Consider the following 22,746-nt stretch of genomic DNA (forward strand, 5'->3'; position numbering starts at 1 on the left):
GATTCTCAACTATTGGAATTTGATGCTCTTCTTATGATTAGATTGGAGTTATGGGTTTGGGTAAGGAATATACAGAGATACTATTTTTATAACATCATATCATAGGTACATATAATCAACATGATTTATGACTGTTGACGTTGACCTTCCTCACCTGGATAAGGTAGTGTTGGTCAGGTCTCTCCCAGGTAACAGTTACTTCCTCTCATTCATTGATTCATAATTTTGAGGATCTCCTATGGACTAGATCCTGGGGATTGGAGAAAAAAAAATGAGGTGCAGGTGAATCCTGCCTTCACTGACCTTGCATTTGAGTGAAGGGGAAGAAAAGAAAATCTCTTACAGATGAGAAAACAGGCTGCAAGGCAAACAGATGTGTCCAAGGATTTAATAAAGAGGCTGTGAGCAGGACTCAAATCTAACTCCAAAGCCAAATGTCACTAACCACACGATACCTGATTTAACTCAGCCCAGGAGTCAACCAACCTGTTCTTTCCTCATCACAACCTGTGTACCTGCCTCACAAAAAGCGACACCACAAGTGGTACCAAACCTGGTCACTCAAAGGCTGGTGCCTATCCCAAACGAGAAGAACCCCTCTCAGTGACGGAACTGTGCTTCCGAGTTGCCCAATCCCAGAACATATGATCTGAGTCACTGCTGGTGCAAGGAGACACAAAACAAGGCTAGGTCCATTTCATATTTAATATTTAAATGCTTAAAATGATAGAAATTATTTTTCTTTCTTTAATGACAAGAAACATAACTGTAAAAGTCAGAAAATACTAGTGTTCCTTTGATCGTCTAGATTTTTCTACTTTCAGCTGGATCCATTGTAAACAGTGAAGGAGGCATTTCTGAATCTCACTCCAGATATTTGAAAGCAAGAGACAATGACAGCATGTATTATAATAAAAGCCCAATCTAAAGGATATTATCTTACCCTGAAACACAGACCCATTTCCTCCTGACCTGGGGCAAATACTACGAGAAAGTCAACATATTTACAAACAAGATTTAATAATGCTCACAAGACTAGTTTGCCCCCAAATAGGAAAACTACACATTGTTTCAAAAGGTTACAAATTCAATGCCTGAAAATCCCACAGGTAAGCAGTGGGACTGACAGAGTCTGTTTTGGGAGCCATCTGCTAGCCAATGAGCAGGCTTCTGTCCAGGAAATCTTTTATCATGGGGATAAAGGGAGTGGACAACAGTTATTTATATCCCACGCTGCACCTCTCCCCATTTAGCCTCCCTCAGTACCGCCTGTTCATCTTCTTGAACTTCTCGTAATGATAATCATCCGTGGCCTTCTCATTAGCAGGACGCTTGCGGTTGGGAGGGGACCCTGAGAAGGAAAAGAGGAAAAGCTGTCTGCCACGCTAGAAGCCACTGACAGGTTAGCTCTGCACAGGCTAGGTCAACCACACCTGTGCCTCACTCTCGAGAGGCGCCCCAATGCCCACCCTGGTCAACAGGAACACAGGAGGGCCGCAGGGAGTATGTGTTGCTGAGCAACAAGCACGGTGGAGTCAGGTGCCAGCTGAAATACGCTGACTTTAGTGTTAGACCAGGTGAGTAGCAGAGTCCCTTGGACTGCAGAGAGATCAAACCAGTCAATCCTAAAGGAAATCAATCCTGAATATTCATTGGAGGGATTGATGCTGAAGCTGAAGCTCCAATACTTTGGCCACCTGATGTAAAGAGCTGACTCACGGGAAAAGACCCTGATGTTGGGAAAGATAGAGGGCAGGAGGAGAAGAAGGCGACAGAGGATGAGATTTTTAGGTAACATCATTGACTCAATGGACATGAGTTTGAACAAACTCCAGAAGATAGCAAAGGACAGGGAAGCCTGATGTTCTTCAGTCCATTGGAGTCACAGTTGGATGTTACTCAGCAAATGAACAATAACTAATTCAGCAAACTCTTAACTGCATTGAGAGTCTGACTAGGTCAGGCATGGCACAAGCTTTTAGACATGACTTCCTTTCACCTGCCCAGAAATCCCAGCAGGTGCATGTTACCGTCTCTCCTCAGAGAGGTTAGCTGACTTGCTCAAGGTCACTCAGAAAGTGACAGGAAGCTACGCGTTGAACCCAAATCTGGTGCCTCTAAAATTTCTGTTTAACAGAGATTAATAACAGGAAACTCTTTGGGAATCAAAGACTACTCGGCCAAAGTGTTACAGGAAATAATTTCTGAAGTAAAAAGGAGGAACAAGAGAAGTCTCAGCAAATGTAGCATTTCCTAAGAATTGTCCCATTGTTGATGAAAAAGATGATACTGCCTGGTGCTAAGAGCACGTGGGGAAGGGCACTGCTGGATGGACGATCATCATTACATAGGGAAACATGGGAAACAGCCTGAGTGTCTCGCCAGAGGAAAGCAGTTAGACTAAAGGATGTCTACCTGTACAGCAGAACGTGACGTGCCCAGTGAAAGGGAAATATAATTTACTGTCACAAACAAACAGGCAGAGGACAGACACTGAAGAGCGGTGATATCCTATTAAGTATGTATACAATATATGTGTGTGCTTTTTTAGAAGTCGGGAAGGTTACAGAGCTGGCCCTTGGTATCTAGGGTTCAACAGCCAATCCCAGGCAGTGTAGTGCTGCATTTGCAATCGCTGTTGGTTGGCAGCTGTGGGTACCGAGGGCTGACTGTGGAACTTGAGCTTGAGCACCCACAGATTCTGGTGTCGGCAGCAGGTCCTGGAACCAGCCCCCCGAGAATACTGAGGGTTAACACTACGTAACAATGTTGTGTATACCAGAAACTAACACGGCAGTGGAAAGCAATTATATTACAACTGGAAAATAAATAAATAAAAAGAACCCACTGTATAGCTCAGGGAAAAAAAGGATCTATTGTACAGCACGGAGGACTATACTCAATATCCTGCAATAAGCCGTAACAGAAAAACTGTGAAAAAGAACGTGCATATGTACGTGTAACTGAGCCACTTTGCCATACAGTGGAAATTAATGCAACACTGTAAATAGACTATGCTTCAATAAAGTAAATTGTAAAAATAAAAAATGTTAACTGTGGCCTTCTTTGGGTGGTGAAATCATGAGTAACTTTTGTTTTTGCTTATTCAAGTTTTCTGAGTCTCTGTTACACTTGATAGCCCATTGAATCCTTAGAGCAACCCCCAGTGGTACATTTTATTACCAACCCCATTTTAAAGGTGAGGAAACTGAGGCTTGGAAAGGAGATGGCACATAACCATGGTCCAGAGAAAGAACTAGAACCCAGATGCCTTGGCCCCAAAGCCCAAGCGCCACCCCTCCCCGCCTCCACCGACCCTGGGCCACGGCCGCCCCCAGCGGCCCTGAGGCCCCTGCTGTACTCACGCTCAGGCTCCGGCTTCTCTGTGTCCCCCACTCGCAAGGGTCGGGCTTTGGGCTCCTCTTTGTTTCTCCGTATGGGAGCGTTGAGCTCCTCGTGGTAAACTGGACCGAAAGAGACCAGGGGGTGTGTCAGACAGAACAGGGCCCAGGCACCTGAGCCCAGGGGTGCGGGGAGGAGCCGCCGCCCCGGAGACGCGGCGCTCACATCGGTTGTGCTGCACGTAGTTGACAGCCATGTTGGTGGGCACGAAGGAGGTCTCGCTGTCCTTCTTCTTGTTCTGCTGCTCAGCCAGCAGGCGGGCCTTGGCGTCCTCCGTGGAGATGATGTTTTTTATTTTCGCACTGTGGGGAGAGAGGGGCCACTCCACAGTTAGAGCTCTGCCACTGCGGGCCTCAGATGGAACTGACTGGAGGGGCTCAAAGCACCCCTCCTCACTCAGCTGCATAAGGATGTCATCTTTCTCAGGGCACAGCTCTCTACAGTTCACCAACTCCCCTGCGACCAGAACATCATGGCACTCTCACAGCATGGGAGATGCAGGACTTACTCTCTTCTGATTGAGGGGAAACTGAGCCAGAGGTCAGGTGAACAGGTGAACTCCCTAAGGCTCAAAGCCAGTGAGGCCAGCAAAGAGGTGAGAACTCAGACGTCTCCCAACTTTCTACCACACCCGAAGAAGATTCTGACCCTGTATTTCCTCCACAAAAGTCCCCTTTTAGAGCAGATGCTTTGTAGTTGAAATGAAAGGAGGATCACGGGGTGGGTGAACCTTATCACTGCTCCTGCTGAAGCGAGCGGGAGACTACAAGCACCTATTGGAAGGACTGTGAACAAAGGCTAAACAAAAACAAACACTTTCAGAACTTCCCCGGTGGCCCAGTGGTTAAGAATCCACCTTCCAATGCAGGGGACTTGCGTGTGATCCCTGGTTGGGAAACTAAGATTCCACACGCCATGGTAAGCCCGTACGCCACAACTAGCGAGAAGCCAGCATGTCACAATGAAAAGATCCAGAATGCTGCAACTTAGACCCGAAGCAGCCAAATTAATAAATAAATATAAAAGAAAAAACAGAAAGAAAGTATCCCTCTACTTTATAAAATAAAACAAATACTTTTGTTTTTGGTGGTGACAGTACCTAGGGTCTTTAACTCCTCTGATCAACCCAAAGAAACTCTGGGCAGCAACCATGTCAGCAGGCCAGAGAGGGTAAGTTTGTATCTGTGGATTTCCAAGGAGACAGGTTAAGAAACAGCCCCCTTAACTGTTACCTGGAAAGCAGAGAGCTAGCCCTTCTGCCTAGGGGCGGGAGAGAGGCGCAACTGTGGGTCTGAAACTCACTCGATGCCGAGGTCCACCTCGGGGATGCCGCTCAGCATCTGGTTAGACAGCATCTCCTCCGTCTTCTTTGCCGAGGAAACCCGGATGTTTTCTGGCAGCTCATAAAGGCAATCCTCTGCATTCTTTGGCTTGACTTTCTGTTCCTCATGTTCCACGATCCCTTTCCGCTTCTTCAGTTCTGTCTCAATGTACTTCATCCTGAAATGAGATACCCGCAGGCCTCAGGGAGGGGCAGGACAGTTCCAACCCTGGCCCAGAGCCATGATGGGTGATGATGAAGTTGTCATCATTCCATGGAGAAGTGAGAAAAATAACTTTTCAGTTTTTAAATCAAGCTAAAAGTTTTCAATTTAAAGCACTAGTCTATACAATGAGATCCTGTCCCACCACATTATGTGGAAGTTTCTTTGATGGCAGTTTTTATTTAACAGCCTTGGTGGCAAAATGAAAAATGGGCAAGTCCAATGTTTCTCCCTACAATTTTCTTTAAGGGGTGGGATGGGAATATTACCAGCCAAGGAATTTAAAAATTCTAAGAACCACGTTCTTAAAGAAATCTTGAGGTTTTCAAAGTTCTCAAGCCTGAGGTGGTGGGGTAAGGGGGACCAGGGACACAAGAGGGGTCAAATTTGCTGTTTTTGGATAAGATTAGAAATGTCATCTGTGACTAAATGTCAGACACTATCTGGCTGGAGCCCACCTCCAATCGCTCAGCGCTGAAAAGACTGACACCTACATGTCGGCATCCTCGTCCCTTCGGTTGGTTTCTGCGGAAAATGATGTCCCCAGATGGAGGTCTTCCTCTTCGCTGATCCTACAAAAAAGAGAACAGTGAAGGAGAGCCTTAGAGTCACATATAAATGAGGCTGAATATGATGCTACATGAATAAAACAAGTATGCAATGAAATGTACAACATCCTGTCCATAGTTGGAAAAAATAAGATACATATATAACACGTAACCAGAAGGAACTCCAGGAATATACGCAAGCACACTGATGGCCTCTGGAGATACTTCAGGGGGAGAGAGTAGATATATTTATTTTTCACTTTTGCGTTGCTTGTATTATTTTGGTAATTGTGTTTTCTATGTTTTTCTTAAAAAAGAAAAATAACTTCCACGTGGGTTTGAAAGACAATATATAATGCACCCTTACAAGAGGTGCCTACCTACGTTACACTAAGTTAACGTTTGAAGAGTTTCTGTTTTCTTTGCTTTTAAACAACATACTCTTTACAGAGCACAAAGGGCACTTCAAGCCGTATACAAGCTGCAGCAGGCCCCAGCTCCCTGGCTGGCAGGCGGTGCAGGTGAGTTTGTATCTGAGCCTGTTTTGCACGTACTTATCTTTGCCCCTTTCCTTTAGTTTCTTCATGTCCACCATCCCGCCTGTCTTCATCTGAAAGGGATCATCCTGCAGAAAGCAAACAGCGGAGAAGCAACATCTATGTAACTCGCAGTGGAATGTTTTGTTCTTAAAGAAAACTCAATCACCCACTGAAGAGCAGTCACATCTTCCCACTGCCCAGGGAGGGTCCCACAACTCACCACTAGAGTGGTCTCTTCTTGTACTTTCTCTCCCACCAGCAGGGCAACAGCACTGAGAATAACCAAAAAGCAGAGGAGAGAGAGAGAGAAATGGCACAGTTCAAAGATGAGGAGAAACATTTAGGAAGTCTGAAGAAACATTTAGGAAGTCTGCAACATTAGTGCGGGGTTAAGATTTGAGCAGTGGACACCAAAGTCACATGGAAAGCCTACAAGAATAACAGGGATCAAGAGACACTCTAGGGACTTCTCCTGTGGTCCAGTGGCTAAGACTCTGCACTTTCAATGCAGGGGCCCTGGTCGGGGAATTATCCCACATGCAGCAACTAAGAGTTTGCATGCTTCAACGAAGACTGAAGATCCCATGTGCCACAACTAAGACCTGGTGCAGCCAAATAAATAAAATAAATGTTATGAAACAATGAGAAAGCGAGAGAGACGCTCTAGATGCTAGAGATGGGGGTAGTGTTCACCTAAGTGGTACACTTTCCTACAAAGTCATTTGGCATTATCTTGGCTTAGAAACCTCATTTCTAAGATTTTGCCCTCACAGAAAATGAAGCTAAAGACAAGTGTAGGAAAATACTATTGCAGCCTTATTTGGTGGTGAAATTTGGCACAATGACCTACAGATCCCAAAACAGAGGGGGCAAGTTAAATTATGGTATGTATATCTGGTGGAATATTATGCAGCTATCAAAAAGGTTTTTTTTTGGGGGGGCGATTACCCACAATGTGGATGAATACCCACAATATCATGAATTGAAAATACAGTAGTTACCCCCCCCCCCTTAGCTGTGGTTTTACTTTTCACAGTGTCAGTTACCTATGGTCCAAAAATATTAAACAGAAAATTCCAGTAATAAAAAAATTCGTAAGTTTTAAATTATCTATCAGCTATTATGAACAGTGTGACGAATCTCTGCCCTCTTGCCTGGTCCAACAGAGGAAGTGAACCACCCTTTGGTCCCGAGGGTCCACACTGTATACACGACCCACCTATCAGTGTGGGGAAAAATAGTCTGCATAAGATTAGATACTATTCAAGCTTCAGGCATCCACTGGGGGTCTTGGAACATAGCCCCTGTGGATAAGAGGAGAGTACTGAAGCATAGAATAAAAATAAGGCTGCTCACAGTCTTTACAAAAGAGAGAGAAAAAACAGGCAGGGAAGAACATTAAATGTCAATATTGGTTACCTCTTTATGGGAGAATTATAGGTACTATTTATTTTCTTGATTATACCTTTCTAAATTTCCCAAACCCTTAACAATCAGTGTGCATTTCACAATTAATTGAAGTGTAATAAAGACACTAGTCTGGACTTCCCTGGTGGTCCAGTAGTTAAGGATCCACCTGCCAATGCAGGGGACATGGGTTTGATCCCTGGCGGGGGAAGATTCTGCAAGCTGAGGGGCAACTAAGCTTGTGAGTCACAACGGAGCCCACATGCCATGAGTCCTGAAGTCTGGGCACCCTAGAGCCCATCTTTTGAAACAAGAAAAGCCACTACAATGAGAAGTCCAAGCACTGCAACCAGAGAAAGCCCCTGCATAGAAACAAAGACCCAGTGCAGCCATCAGCTCAGGTCAGCCGCTCAGTCGTGTCCGACTCTTTGCAAACCCATGGACTGCAGCACGCCAGGCCTCCCTGTCCATCACCAACTCCCAGAGCCTACTCAAACTCATGTCCATCGTGTTGGTGATGCCATCCAACCATCTCATCCTCTGTCGTCCCCTTCTCCTCCCGCCTTCAATCTTTCCCAGTATCAGGGTCTTTTCCAGTGAGTCGGTTCTTCATATCAGGTGGCCAAAGTATTGGAATTAAAACAAAAACAAACCAAAAAACACAAGCAATGACCTGTAACTCTGGAAGAAGTGAAACTTGCTCAGTTGTGTCCAAGTCTTTGCGATCCCATGGAATACACAGTCCATGTAATTCTGCAGGCCAGAATACTGGAGTGGGTAGCCTTTCCCTTCTCCAGGGGAATCTTCCCAACCCAGGAATCGAACCCAAGTTGCCCGTATTGCAAGCGGATTCTTAACCAGCTGAGCCACAAGGGAAGCCCAAGAATACTGGAGTGGGTAGCCTATCCCTTCTCCAGCAGATCTTCCAGACCCAAGAATCTAACCAGGGTCTCCTGCATTGCAGGCGGATTCTTTACCAACTGAGCTATCAGGGAAGCCCATGGTAGCTCTGGAGCAAACTTCAAGACCACAAGGCTCAGGGCATGTCCTGGTTGAACATTTGCAAACAACAACGCTTGAATCCCTCTCCAGGAAGTACAAAGTGTAAAGTTTGTCAAGAAAAGGGGCTGTCTATGTCTGAGAATATATTTGTGACAACGACCCGGGCGGGGTGAGAGGAGTCGGGGGAGGTGGTGTCTCTGTCATCCCCTCCTGTTCTGGGTCCTCTACTCCCAAGCGGTACCCACCTCACCCCGTTGGGCCTCTTCCTCAAGTTCTGCACCTCTCGGGTCTCTTCCAGTTTTAATCTTAGAAGAGAAAAAATAAATAAAAAGGCAACGCACAGGCTGAGATACCCTTCACGGAACTCAAAGAGTCAAAAGGCAGCTTCGACGGACACCAATGACTGGCCGTCTAGCCGCCCGCAGTGGTCCAGAGAGTGACTGTGTCTCGACACACCAGGAGTCAGATCCACTTCGCATCCCAGGGGCACCCCTCCCAACCATGAGACCTTGGGGCGGCGGTCTCATCCCTAGGAGCCTCGTTTTCTTCGTTCGCAGAGGGGTAACGACTCCGCTCACAGCAATGGTGTCAACGAGGTACCCGGCTGGTCGTGAGTCCCCTTAGGTTGCCTCTCTCTTCCTGCCCCGTAGGATCCCACCCCAAACGCACCGAACCTCCTCTGAGTCCTGCTCGTCTTCCTCCGACTCCGAGTCGGCGCGGCGCCGGCGGAAAGTCTTCCCGGTGACCGGCATAGTCGCACCGGCACTGCTGTCCAGAGCCTCTGCGCCGAGAACTGGGATACTTCCGGCGCGCGGCTTTGAGGTCAGAGCGCCGGCCCAGCCCGGCCCCGCCCCCAGCTCCGGCCCCGCCCCCAGTCCACACGCCCATCTGACCACGCCCCCGTCCGTGGCGTCGGCCTCTCCCGATTGGGCAGCCCAGGGGGGAGGAGGCGGGGCGCGGCTGGCCGGGCCTCAAGACCCTGCGCCCGCGGCTCGGAGGGCGCGCTTGACTGACAGGCGGCGGTGGCGGCGCGGTTGCGACTGCAGGTGAGTTCCGGGCCGCCGCCGGCTGTTTCAGGGGGCCGGGTCTCTCCGAGCAGGGGCGACCCCAGTCCGGCTCCGGGCCGGCGGGAACCTGGCCCTGCCTGGTGCGCATAACGCCGTGGCCAGGTGAGCGGAGCCCGGGACCCCCCTCGGCCGCCACTGCCCTGACCCCTCCTCCGGCCGGCGCCCAGGGTATCTATTCGGGCCCCGGGCGCCCCACTTCGGGCCCCTAGGCTCCGGAATAGGGGGCGCCGTCTCTTTCATTTCTGCCTGGGCCTGCCCCAGCGTTGAAAGCACGCTTGTGGCGTCTCGGACCGCTGACTTCTTTCCTCCGGTCTGGGCCCTGACGTGCACTTTTTTTTTCCTGTAGGGACAAAAGATAACCACTTCTTAGCCGTGATGAATTAAAGCCCCAGCCCCGACTCCCCAGCTAACGATCGCTTCCAGCCACTTCTCCCGGAGGAGAGTCGTGTCTGGTGTTTTGAACCCACTCGGGAGGGTTTGAGGGCAGAGGGTGCTTGCTGGCCGCTTCCCGGGACCTTCGGGGGCCTTGTTTTCGTCCTTTGTCACGAGGACTGTCGCTCTGGCCTCCGCCCCTTCTACCCGAGGATGCTCTGAGGATTAAGTTTATTTGAAAAACAGGAATCAACCGACGCTTAGGATATAACTAAAGGCATAAATAATGGCTTATGGGACATCTAGCAAGCCCTTATTAGTTTTCCTTTTTTCAATATGCTGTCTGTCCTTTCCTTAGCAAGAACTACCTCTTATTAAGCGCTTAACGTGGCAGGCACTGGACTCAGCATTATTTCATTAAACTCATCCAACAGTCCTAGGAAGTAGATTCAATTATTGTTTCTCATTTTGCCAAGGAAGACACCAGGGCTCAGAGAGGCAGTGTGTACCTCAGGGAACACAGCTGGAAGGGGGAGTAGAAATCAGTTACAGGCCTCCCTCGCGGCACCTTGCGCTCAGTACCTGGCACAGTAGTGTTGGTTTTCTGCAGGTTCCCTCCTCGTGAAGACCATCCGGAAGTCGGGCAGCATTTCTGGAATGCCTTACTGTTCTCTGGAACAGTCTCCTCTGAGGTTGCCGTCGTCTTCCGTGTACTGAGACAGATAGTAGACTCGGGACTTGTTGGAACAGCCTTGTGGTTTTGATGAAAAGCCATAGTTTAAAAGTGTCCAGGTCTAACCCTCTGCAGTCTGGTTCAACCAAACCCAGATGCACATGGGGGTCACTGGGCCCCTCGTCTGTGATGGCTGCAGGAGACGCTCCTTGGGAACTGCCGCAGGAACCCAGGGAGTGGACGCCTGCAGCTCTCACGCTGTCAGAGTTGGCTCCAATGTTGCCCTCCCAGGATCCCTCCCACCAGTGGGTACTGGACAGCACTAAGGAGAGGGCTGCAAGGCCAAGGACATTTCTGCTGATATCCCAGGAAGGACCATCTGGTACAGATGTACTGTCCCTGCTGGGCAAGACCAGCGTGCACACTGATAACCTCGGTCTGACTGAGTTGAGTTTAGCAGAAGTGATGCTGCAGAAGTGGCAGGGGTGAATCTGGTGGCCTGTGGCTGGGCTGAGGGGCTGCAGATCCTCTGAACTTGGCTGGGCCTTTTAGGGGGTGGGTTGAAACTGCTTCTCGGAGGGAGCCTGTGGGAAATCTGAGTTCTCTTCAGTTCAGAGAAATGCCATGTTTTTCGTTTGGTTTGAAGGTTTGGTTCTTGAAGAAAGTGTCCAGGTTTGGCTTGAGTTTGGGTTCGTGCACTAGCTCCTGGAACCAGGTGAAATGTGGGCTTGTCTCAGTGAGCATTAATGTCTAGGTCGATTTAGGAAAATCATTTTGCAATCCAGCAAAATGATTGCAGCTCACAGCCTGGCCATAGTAAGTATTCATTGAGTGTGGGACAGACTTACTTATTCAGCAAATATTTACTGAGCTTTCAGTATACAGGGCACTGCTTTGGGTGCTTGAAATACGTCAGGGAGCAAAAGAGACTAAAGACCCCCTGAACTCATGGACTTTATGTTCAGATAACCTGATAACTATGTAAAGGTGTTAGAAGGTGATGCTATGGGTAAAAAAAAGTAGAGCAAGGGGAGGGAATCAGGATCGAGAGAGAATTGACTTGCAGATTTAAATTGGTGTTCTGGTTTGTGGTTTGGTCGGTGACATGACAAAGCAGTGGACTGAACTGTAGGCCCTGGGTTCAAGGACCAGTTCTGCCAGCTTGCTGTGTGAGCCTGGACAGGAGCCTTTCCCCACCAGAGCCCCTGCTCTGCCATCCGCTGGTCGTGTGACTTCAGCATGAACCTCTCTAATCCTCTCCTGCTTCGTGGTTTTAGGGGTCCTGGTCTGAGTTTCTGCTTTTACTTACTCCAGGGTTTGCAGCTTCTCAGTGACCTGGGCCAGTCACTGCCTCTAGCCTGTCAGCCCCCAGGGACTGCCAGCATGGAGCAGCCATAACCCCAATTAACGGACTCTTATGGCCCCTTGGACAGAGTGCAGTACCGGGCTTCAGGCCGTGCAAGGATGTTAACCTAAACTTAAGGAACTGAAATTAAGCAGAAAAAAGTGCTGTGTGGAGAATGACTCAGAAGAGTTGCTTGTGAGGAAGGCCAGGGGAAGCCACCCTTGGGGTTGGGCATTTGGGTCTGAGGACCTGAAGGTCATCATCCCCACTCCAAGCTGTTTGGCAGCTGGTAGAGCTGACAGTTCAGAGCACTGACTTTGGGTTAGGCAGTCCTGGGTTTGAATCCTGGCTCAGCTGTTCTGTAGCTGTGCGACCCCCAGCCAGTTGCTTCCCCTCTCTGAGCCTCAGCCTTCCCTCTTTTAGTGATGGAGGCGGAGATGGATTTTGCTCTCAATGTTGCCTGACCTCCAGGGTGATTGTGAGGATTTCGTGAGGTCTGTTGGTATCCGTTTCCAGTTCACAGGGCCATCCTGAATGGGGGCAAGCAGAACTTGGCAAGAAAGAAGGGCTGAGGGTCCTGCCTTGAGAGTTGGAAGGACAGTGGACTTGGCGTATTAAGTCTGGTTAAAGAGAGGAATTTGGGGGCAAGGGGATGGCTTGGAAGTAGAGTGGGGAGCAGGCAGGAGCGGGAGGTAAAGGGGACATGTTTTGTGGGGTAGAGGGGAGCATGGAAAGGTGTGGGCACAGGTGTGTGGGGTGGCCAGTGTGGTGAGGATCAGGGCAGGGGGTGTCCTTGTGTTGGTGCCGGAGTTGGCAGCATCACCTTTAAATCCTGAGGAGCTGGGCTCGCAGCTGGCAGAAGGATGTAGCCAGAGCCTCCAGGAAGTTGATGAGTAATGGGCCCCTGAGGCCTGGTCTCAGTGGTGGTGCCCAGATGTGCTGCCTCACTGCCTGTGCCCCTGTGCGGGGCTGAAGTGGGGGTGGCTTTCCCCATCACTCCATGAAGGCCCCGGGGAGGGGGGACTCACCCGCCCTTGTTCAGGACAAGAAGCCTCTTAGCCATCTCATCCGGGGCCTGCAGTGGGCAGGCTCTCTGCCAGATCTGCCAGCCTGCCTCCTCTCCTCCTGCTTTCTCGTCGCCGAGAGGAGGTGGGTCTGGTGGGTCAGGAGGGAGAGGTGCCCTGGGTGTCTGTAGCGGAGGCGCAGCCCCTTGGCTGGCATCTCGAATACCAGCTATGGGGCGGTGACTCTTAACAGCACCACGGAGCTGCTGCTCTCAAGAGGGCCCATGCCCAAATCCAGGCCTCCCCACAGTGGAGGTATCTTTCCTTTTCAGTCTTTATTAAACACCTTCTGTGTCCTTTCCGTTTATTTTGCACAGAGGGAAGGATGGGAAGGCTCACCCCACCTGGCTCACTTCCCGCTGTCCCACTGCCTTGCTCTGTGGTCTTGGGCAAGTGGCTTCCCATCTCAGAGCCTCCGTTCTTCCTCCATAAAATAAGAAACAGCTGTCCTCACCCGAGAGTATGTAGTGAAGCGCTGCCCATCACGCCTGGCTCAGAGTAGGCACTCGGTCCTGGAGCTCCTGTTGTTGAGCTGTTGTTCAGTCGCTCAGGTGTGTCCAACTCTTTGCGACCCCATGGACTGCAGCACGCCAGGCTTCCCTGTCCATCACCAACACCCAGAGCTTGCTCAAGCTCACATTCGTTGACGTGAGTTAAGGTTACCTTTTCCAAAAGACCCTTCTCTGCTCCCATCTTAAGTGAGATAAAAGGAATCTTTAAAAAGTTTCTATTTTGATCATGTAAGCGCCTGTTCAGTGTTTCAAATTTTTAAAATGCCAAATATTTTCATGGTCACTTGCATGTAGTGATCTGGAAAATATTCAAAGAAAAATTGAAAGCCAGTGGTATTTAACCAGCCTCAAATTGTGCAACCATGATGTGTAATAAAGAATTTGAAACAAACAAAACAAAAGTTTCTATTTTGAAAAAAGTCAAACCCAGACAAGTAAAAAGAGTCATAAAATGAAATGCCATTTACCCTTTACCTATATCCACCAACTGTTAACATTTTTGCCCCATTTACTCTCTATGTATTTATATATTCATCATCATCAGAATTATTCTTGCCAATCCATTTAAGAGTAAGTTGCAGATATCATGACCCTTTGCCCTTCAATATTTAGGAGGAATCATCTAAGAACAAGGATACATAACCAGAAAATGGTTTTCATCTTGAGAAGCTTTTTTTTTTTTTAACTACATCAGGGCTTAGTTGCAGAGCTCGGGTTAGTTGCTCAGAGGCATGGGGATCCAAGTTCCCTGACCAGGGATCAAACCCACATCCCCTGCATTGGAAGGCGGATTCTCAACCACTGGACCACCAGGGAAGTCCCCATCTTCAGAAGCTTTAATGTTGATCTAACACTGTGTCAGTTTCCCCGGGCTGCCATAACAGAGTACCACAGGCTGGATGACTTACACAACAGAAATTTATTTTCTCACGGTTCTGTAGGCTGGGGGTCCAAGCAAGAGGTCAGCAGGTTTGATTTCTTCTAAGACTTCCCCTTGACATACCGGTGGTGACTTTCTTGCTATGTCCTCACATGGTCCTTTCTTTTGGTGCCTCTTGGTGGATCCAAATCTCCTCCTCTTATAAGGACACCAGTCACATTGGATTAAGGTCCACCCTAAAGACCTCACTGAACTGAACTACTTTACTTTTGGGGGGATAGTTTGCTTATTTTTAATTGGAGGATAATTGCTTTACAATGTTATGTTGGTTTCTGCCAACATTAATATGATTTAATTACCTTTTATATAAAATAAATAAATACATAATTTAAAACAAAACCAAAAACACAGCCAGTGACATACTTTACAGGCTTCCCAGGCAGCACAGTGGTAAAGAATCTACCTGCCATTGCAGGAGACCAGGGTTCGATCCCTGGATTGGGAAGATCCCCTGGAGGAGGAAATGGCAACCCACTCCAGTATTGCCTGGAGAATTCCATGGACAGAGGAGCCTGGCGGGCTACAGTCCATGGGGTCACAAAGAGTCGGACACGACTAAGTGACTGAGCGCCACAACAAACTTTATAGTACCGAGCATTTTTTGAACATTCTTCCTCTTTTTTAAAAAATTTATTTAAAAAAAATTATTTATTTGGCTGTGCTGGGTCTTAGTTGCCACACACAGGATCTTTTGTTGCAGCATGTGGGATCTAGTTCCCTGACCAAGGATGAACCTGGGGCCCCGGCGTTGGAAGCTTGGAGTCTTAGCCACTGGACTAGTAGGGAGGTGCTTGCTGTTCAGATAAATACAAACTCTGAGCAAGTCCCTATGATCAGAAGTCGTTACGCTAAATCCTTGCTATGTGTTGTCCCACCTCATCTTCTCAGTCACCCTACCAGCCACCTGCTGTCTTTGTCCCCATTTTCCTGGATGAGGAAACTGAGGATTGGTGATTTTAGCTAAAGACACCAGCTTGTGAGTGACAAGATCGAGGAGCTGAACGCGGGTCTAGCTGTCCCCATTATTGCCCTCCGTGATCGTAGTCAACTCCAGGGGTGACGCCTGCGGAGCAGCTGACTGCGGTAAGAACGGAAAGTGGCTCCCGTGAGCGATTATAATATCCTTCATGGCTGCACACAGGCACCCTGGTGTTGAAACAGGGAACTCTGTGTCCCATGAGGGCAGCGCCCATGCCTGGCTTGTTTCCCATCACCCAGGAAGGTGCCTGGTCAGCGTTGACTGGGGACCAAGATAAAGCAAAATGACAGCTTTTAGACGGCCGGGGTCATCAGAGTGTGATCCTTGTAGACTTGTGCACTTCAGATGTTTCAGGTCCTGCATAGAATACTAAGCATCTAGTTTTTGATACTACCACTCGACATTTCCCCATATATAAACTGGCTTTCTTAAATTGAAGTCTAGTTGATTTACAGTGTCATGTTAGTTTCAGGTGTACAGCGCAGTGCTTCAGTTATACATACATACGTGAATTTATGTTTTATTCAGATTCTTTTCCCCTATAGATTATTGCAAACTATTGAGTATAATTCCTTGCGTTATAGAGTAGGCCCTTGTTGGTTATCTCTTTATATATAGTAGTGTGTGTATATACTTATCCCAACCTCCTAATTTATTCCTCCTCCCCTTCCCCTTTGGTAACCATAGTTTGTTTTCCATATCTGTGAGTCTGTTTCTATAAACTGATTTTTAAACATTAACTTTAAAAAAATATTAGTAAGCCTTAAACTTTCTATGTTGCTCAGACACTGTTGGGAGGCCAATAAATTTATATAATGTTTCTGGAGGAAAACTTGTCGGTATATATCTAGTACTTTCAAAACAAATATTTTGACCCAGTAATTTTTCTTTTGATCAAAGATGTAGTCAAAGACTTATATTCTAAAATAATCCTCACTGCCATACACACACACACTCACAGATATCCTGTGTCTACCAGTAGGAGAATGATTGAGTAAGGTATTGTAGAGCTTAGATTATATGTGGTGTGATATTATCCAGCCACTAGAAATGAAGTTGTTAAAAAAAATTAAGTGATGTGGGAAGCATATAAGCACACTCAGTCCTGCCTGGCTCTTTGCAACCCCATGGACCACACAGCCCATGGAATTCTCCAGGCCAGAATACTGGAGTGGGTAGCCGTTCCCTCCTCCAGGGGATCTTCCCACCTCAGGTCTCCTGCATTGCAGGCGGATTCTTTACCAGCTGAGCCACAAGGGAAGCCCAGCAATGAAGTTGTTGAAAAGAAATTTAGTGACATGGGAAACAGAATGTGAACCTCCAAAAGCTGTATGCAAATTAAATCTGTTATGTTTTGGCTTATGTTCTTTAATATTTATTTATTTGGCTGCAGCATGTGGGGTCTAGTTCCCTGACCAGGAATTGAACCTTCTGCCTCCACAGCATGGAGTCTCAACCACTAGACCACTAGGGAAGTCCCAAGCGATTTTTGTTTCCTTCTTTTTTGTTCATCTGCATTTTCTACAATGTTTTACTTTATTTTCTTACTGTACTGGGTCTTCGTTGCTTTATTTGGCTCCCTCTCTAGTTGCGGTACAGGCTTCTCACTGCAGTGGCTTCTCTTCTCGCAGAGCATGGGTGTAGTTGCAGCACGCAGGCTCAGTAGTTGGGACACAAAGGCTTAGTTGCCCCTCGGCACGTGGAATCTTCCCAGGCCAGGGATCCAGCCTGTGTCCCCTGCCTTGGCAAACGGATTCTTAACCACTGGATCATCAGGAGAGTCCCTTCTACAAACTCTATGATGAATTTGTGTTGCTTTTGTAATACAGACCCTAATAGGTTACTTTTAAGTATCATCTTTAAAGTTTTGAAAATAAGAGGAACCTGTGTCTGGCATCCTTGGTACATGAGGTTCCCCTCTTAGGTCTGTGCTTGTTTCTCCCCAGACCCCTGAGAGCACCTTGGGGAGCAGAACCTCCTTCCCTGGAGATCTCCAGGCCCACAGAGAGTGAACAAGACACTTGGGGACCATTTCAGAGAAGGGCATCAGCCCCTGAGAGGTCCCGGAAGCCCCAACCCAGGAAGTGCCCCAGGCTGCTACCTGGCTGGCTTGAGAGCGCAGCTCTTCACCCCATGACTCATCCAGAAAAGGGTCTCCTCTTCACTCCTTTGTTTCTGCCTCGTTAATTTCCATGCTGGATTAAAACGTTTCATCTCCTGCCTAGCCTGTAAATAGAAAAAGGCTGTTTGGTTTGGTTTTAATAAAATTAATGTACGTGATAAAGATCAGCGTGGCCCGCAAAGCCTAAAATATTTCCTACCTGGGCCTTTGTAGAAAAAGTGTGCTGACCCCTGACTTAGAGCAAGGCTGTGCGCTGGATAGACCAGTCAGGTCCCCGCCCACTGTTTACTAGCCCAGAATTGATCTTGGCCAGGTTCCTGGCTCCTTAAACTCCAGTTCTGTTTCTTCATCCATGAAGCAGGGGCAGCGACAGTACACAGGTTTGTTTGCCACAGGGCTTTTTTTTTTTTTCTTCTGCTTCTTCTATCTGAAGTTGCAAGAACCTGAGTCGTAGGATGGCACCTGTGACTCAGGAGTGGGCCTGTCGACCGTCGTCCTTGTCCGGGGCAGTGTTCCTGGCATGGAGTCTCCCGCTCATGACCTGGCTTCACCATCTAGCCCAAAAGATGGAGCGCATACCAAAGACACTGAAAAGCCCACATACTGCAGCTTAAAATAGTGTGAAGCTGGCAGCCACCCAGCACACTTGACCTCAGTGGAAACGAAAAAACTACAAGTCTGACTTCAAGTGAGGAGGCTTGGAATTCAGAACCTTGAGCCCCGTCATTGTCACGTGACCGTTTTAAATGGTAGCTTCTAACCGCCTCTCCCTCTTTGAACTGCCCGCGCCTAGAAGACGTGGCCCACCACGGGGGGCTAGTGTTGACGCGCAGACGCACCCTGTTGTGTCAGTAGCCTAGGCTTGCTCCCGACCCGGGGGTCAGGGGTCCTGAGCAGCGGGAAGTTCTTGGGAGGCTGGAAGGCTGATCTGAGGGTCTCAGATCAAAAGGATGATCTGAGTGCTTCCACGATCTGAGGCACTCGTGGAAAGGGTGGATCCTCTGGTCCAGCGGGGAGCAGTTGTCGGAGCGGCCCCCCGTGGCCCTCTGCTGCCAAACCATCTCTCGGGGATCACAAAGGTAATGCCCAGCAGTGACTAGTGAGGGGTCTGACACCCCCCTGGGGGGAGGGCTGACCCTGTTTGCCAGCTCCACCCAAGCCTTCTTCAGCCGTCCCAGCAGTGGTGTGTTTTCATTGTCCCTGGAGACATACTGGAGCGTATGTCTAGCCTGTGGATGCCCCAAATGTCCAAAAATTCACTCCCTGCCCCCCCTCCCTCAGGAGGAATTGTGGGCTGTTTATAGCTTCTGCTTGGTGTTGAGAATGTTTCTTTTTCAAGGTTTATGTATGTATTTTATTTTGATGTTGGCCGTGCTGGGTCTTCGCTGCTGCGAGCACGCCTTCTCCAGTTGCAGCCGGTGGGGGCCACCCTCCGTTGCAGTGTGTGGGCTTCCCTTGCTGCAGAGTACAGGCTGTAGGTGCTCGGGCTTCAGTAGGTGCCGCTCCTGGGCTCTTCAGCACAGGCTCAGCAGTTGTGGCTCAAGGACTTAGTTGTTCCAAGGCACGTGGGGATCTTCCCAGACCAGAGGTCAACCTGGTGTCCCTTGCATCACAAGGCCGACTCCTAACTACTGGACCCCCAGGGAAGCCTTGAGAGTGATTTTTAAGGTTAACAGAACGACATGAAGTGTGCTGGTTTGTCTTCCCAGGTTCCCCAGCAGAAGCCTGTGCTCACCCCAGCCCAGCGCAGCAACTCACCACCGTTGGCCGGGACCGAAGAATGCGGAGGGTGACTGCCTCCGGGGGCTGTCGCTTTGCACAGAGGTAGGCCTTCAGCCTCTCCCACTCAGGTGTCGCCCTTACACACGGACCAAGAAGGAAGTATAGATTTTTCTTTTTAGGTGAAATGATAGAATCTTGGTTGTGTGGGTTTTTTTTTTTTTTTTTTCTTTTTTGAGTCTCATAGAAAGACGTATGCGGATGAAATGATATGATATCTGGGATTTGCTGCACAAAGGAGGAAGTGGCAGGTTGAGATTCAGCAAGGTTGGCCATGGATTAATTGTGAAGCCAGGTGATGAGTGCTTGGGGGTGGGTTACACACTTCTGTCTCCTTCTGCCTATGTTTGCATTTTCTGTACGTTCCAAAGAGCGGGCCAAGAGTCTGACCCACTTGGGTTTTGGCCCCAGTCCTGGAGCTCCCGTCTGCAAGACCTGGGACTAGAGGTGTCCTGTTTAGTCATCTATAAAACGGGGAAAGCCCCGCCTCTGAGGTGGCCGGGGAAGCTTTCAGGGGAAGAATGCGTGGAAAACACTAAGTTTGGCCCCTCGTCAGCACCAGTCACTCCTGTCTGGCGTGGAGTCTGGGCCACTTCACCGTGGGCAGATCTTTTGGGGTGGGGTGGGGCTTGCAGGAGGGCGCTTGGGGGGTCCACCTCCCTCTGGTGGTTGCACAACCTCTGCCTTTGATTAAAGCACCGTTGGCTTCTCCTGCATCTTTGATTGGGCCCTTTTTCTTGGTAACAGTTTGGAGCTAGAGTCAAAAGCCAGGTTCCTGGGTACAATTTCTGCTAAAATATTGGGTGGCGGCAGCATTTACTTATTTATTTTTAAACGTTTTCTTTCTTTCGAGATAATTATAGACTCAGAGTAAGTTGCCAAAAACTGTGCTGGGAGGTTCCCTTCCCCACGGTCCCCAGTGGTACCGCATCTCTGGTGTATCCGTAGTACAGCGTCATGACCAGCAGAGAGACCGGTACACCAGGGAGCTCATTCAGACTTCACCAGTTTTACTCGCACTCGTGTGTGTGTGTGTGTGTGCGTGCACGTGTGTGTGTTCAGTTCCAGGCAGTTTTCGCTGGTGGCTCAGACGGCAAAGGCATCTGCCTGCAATGCAGGAGACTTGGGTTTGATCCGTGGGTCGGAAAGATCCCCTGGAGAGGGGAATGGCAACCCACTCCATATTCTTGCCTGGAGAATCCCATGGACAGAGGAGCCTGGAGGGCTGTATTCCGTGGGGTTGCAAAGAGTCGGACACAACTGAGCAACTAATACGTACAAATGCATACAGGTCCATGTCACCATCACCACAGTCAAATACAGAGCTGCCGGCACACCAAGGAGTTCCCTCCAAGGAAGCATCTGCTTTTCAAACTGAAATAGCTTTTTTCCCCTTCTGGTTTAAAAAAGAGAAGAATTAGTTAGCAGGCAGTGAAGATGGTGGAGAATGGCGGTCTCGCCGGCGAGAGCAGTGGGAGCGGCACGGGGCAGGGGTGTCCACAGAGCGGGTAATCGCTGGCTTCAACCGTCTTGGGAAGGATCAGCGGGGCCTGGCGTCCAAGGCCGCTGAGCTGGCGATGGAGTTGGATGAGCACAGCGCAGTGACTGATACTCTGAAGGAGCTGGCGATGGAGTTGGATGAGCACAGCGCAGTGACTGACACTCTGAAGGAGGCAGATGAAACCCGCAAGTCCTGCCTCATGCTTGGAGGGGTGCTGGGGGAGCGGACCATCCAAGAGGCGCCGCCTGCCTTGGGGAACTACAAGGAGCAGATACAGAAGATCACAGAGACGCTGACACAACAGCTTCAGGCAAAGGGAAAAGAACTAAATGAATTCTGGGAAAAGCACAACCTTCGTCTCCTGGGGGAAGGCAAGAAGCCAGCAGCCAAGGAAAACTCAGAAGGCGCTGGGGCTAAGGCCAGCTCAGCCGGCGTGTTGGTCTCCTAGGAACCAAAGTCTTTGCATTGTTTTCTACCCTGATTCCCACTTCGAATTTCTCTTTATTGTTATTATTATTTTCTCTGCCATTGTAATATTTTTTTGTTAATTCAATGTTTTGGTCAGGGAAAAAAAAGAGAGAATTATGCACAGAAGAGCGTCAGGATGGAAGTTTGCCACAATATCATCAGCAGTTTATTTTACTTTATTGTTACTGTCGTTTAGTTGCTAAGTCATGTCCGACTCTTTCGTGACCCCATGGACTCTAACCCTCCCAGGCTCGTCTGTCCATGGGATTTCCCAGGCAAGAATACTGGAGTGGGTTGCCATTTCCTCCTCCAGGGGATCTTCCTGACCCAGAGATGAAACTCGTATCTCCTGCATTGGCAGGCAGATTCTTTACCACTGAGTCACCAGAAACTGAAGTGAAGTTGCCCAGTCGTGTCTGACTCTTTGTGACCCAGTGGACTGTAGCCTCCCAGGCTTCTCTGTCCAGGGGATTTTTCAGGCAAGAGTACTGGAGTGGGTTGCCATTTCCTTCTCCAGGGGATCTTCCTGACCCAGGGATCGAACTCAGGTCTTCTGCATTGCAGGCAGACGCTTTACCGTCTGAGCCTCCAGGGAAGCCCTCTATTTTGCTCCTATACCTTGTACTTTAAAAAGTATATCGTCTGAGTTTTGTTTTTATAATTGTAAAAAAAAAAAAAACAAAACAAAAGCAACAACCACACAGCTCTTATGAAATCTGTCACCCAGTTACACCACCGTTGGTGCTTCAGCGAACATCTTCAGACCCCTTCCTAGCTTGGTTTGCCCGCCCTTCTCTGCGACTTTCTCATTCTCAAATAACATTATCTGGAGGAGCTGCTGCTCTGACTTCCTCCTCTAGTATCTTGGAGTTTAAAGATTCTTCTGTAAGTGGGGTTTCTCACAGGAAGTGAGATAAGTGGCCTTTGGGTCACCTGGCCTCTCTGAAGCTCTTGAGAAGAGGGAGCTTGCTTGCTCAGAGAAGAGCGCAGTCCCCTTCTGGTTTTGCCTTTCTCCTTGGTTTTCAGCCCTGGCCTCTCTACCCTGCCCGCTGCTGCCCCCTAGTGTAGAGTGGTCTCCAGGTCAGGGAGCTGGTGTCTCTCAACAGGACTGCAGTTTTAGATTCCCTAACAGGCAGCTCCCCAAATGCAGGAAGCACCCTTGTGTCTTCCCTATCAACAGTTCTCATCATCACACCCAGCGCTTGAATTCTAATCATCTCCCTGCACTTGCTGTCCCTGGGCCAGGCATTTCGCTGATATTTCCTTAGTGAATCTTCTGAGCAACCCTTCCGGAAGGTGTTATCTCCTTCTCCAATCGTCAGGCGAAGAGGGTGAGGCTCAGAGCAGTTAAGTAGCTTCTCTGGGTCACCAGCAAGTACGTGACAGATCTGGGGCTCGAGACCCAAGTATGCACTTAACCCCTCAGCCTCTCCTGCCTCCAGCCGGCAGGGGCTGCCATTAACCCAGGATCCCTTGTGTTTC

The 22,746-nt window shown here is 48.9% G+C and overlaps 2 protein-coding genes and 1 pseudogene across 7 annotated transcripts in view; 2 read left to right on the top strand and 1 right to left on the bottom strand.

Moving 5' to 3' along the window:
- Window positions 1-691: 691 nt before the first annotated feature.
- Window positions 692-9,237, bottom strand: C11H9orf78 (chromosome 11 C9orf78 homolog). 3 transcript variants are annotated; one of them, XM_005213303.5, is made up of 9 exons: window positions 9,112-9,237; window positions 8,688-8,747; window positions 6,254-6,305; window positions 6,049-6,119; window positions 5,441-5,518; window positions 4,705-4,902; window positions 3,568-3,704; window positions 3,366-3,464; window positions 692-1,351 (listed from the first exon to the last, which is right to left on the bottom strand). In XM_005213303.5, the coding sequence occupies exons 1-9, from the start codon at window positions 9,192-9,194 to the stop codon at window positions 1,260-1,262; spliced, it is 870 nt and encodes a 289-aa protein (XP_005213360.1). In that variant the 5' UTR covers window positions 9,195-9,237; the 3' UTR covers window positions 692-1,259. The 3 variants fall into 3 exon arrangements, with proteins under 3 accessions (XP_005213360.1, XP_005213361.1, NP_001069516.1); XM_005213304.5 differs by lacking the exon at window positions 8,688-8,747; NM_001076048.1 differs by lacking the exon at window positions 6,254-6,305 and having other exon boundaries at window positions 6,049-6,104; window positions 8,693-8,747; window positions 9,112-9,220.
- A 206-nt stretch (window positions 9,238-9,443) lies between these two features.
- Window positions 9,444-22,746, top strand: part of USP20 (ubiquitin specific peptidase 20) — a 44,206-nt gene continuing 30,903 nt past the window's right edge. Inside the window, exons 1-2 of one of the 4 annotated variants that reach the window (XM_024998400.2) lie at window positions 9,444-9,611; window positions 19,226-19,340. The gene's annotated coding sequence lies outside the window, so the exon portion shown is untranslated. Of the gene's footprint in view, window positions 9,612-18,269; window positions 18,596-19,225; window positions 19,341-22,746 lie in introns of those variants that run through there. The other 3 variants (XM_059891082.1, NM_001105333.1, XM_059891081.1) reach the window with 3 other exon arrangements.
- LOC132346641 (prefoldin subunit 2-like) lies at window positions 19,370-22,745 on the top strand (annotated as a pseudogene).

This window comes from Bos taurus, chromosome 11, assembly GCF_002263795.3.
Source record: "Bos taurus isolate L1 Dominette 01449 registration number 42190680 breed Hereford chromosome 11, ARS-UCD2.0, whole genome shotgun sequence".
Classification (NCBI taxonomy): Eukaryota; Metazoa; Chordata; class Mammalia; order Artiodactyla; family Bovidae; genus Bos; species Bos taurus.

Excerpts from the sequence above, each read along its gene's own strand:
- C11H9orf78 (XM_005213303.5), bottom strand. The coding sequence starts at position 9,194 with ATGCCGGTCACCGGGAAGACTTTCCGCCGGCGCCGCGCCGACTCGGAG. Across the intron at positions 4,903-5,440 it reads AGGGACGAGGATGCCGACAT|GATGAAGTACATTGAGACAG; the intron begins GTAGGTGTCAGT and ends ATCTCATTTCAG. Across the intron at positions 3,465-3,567 it reads CTACGTGCAGCACAACCGAT|TTTACCACGAGGAGCTCAAC; the intron begins GTGAGCGCCGCG and ends CTTTCGGTCCAG.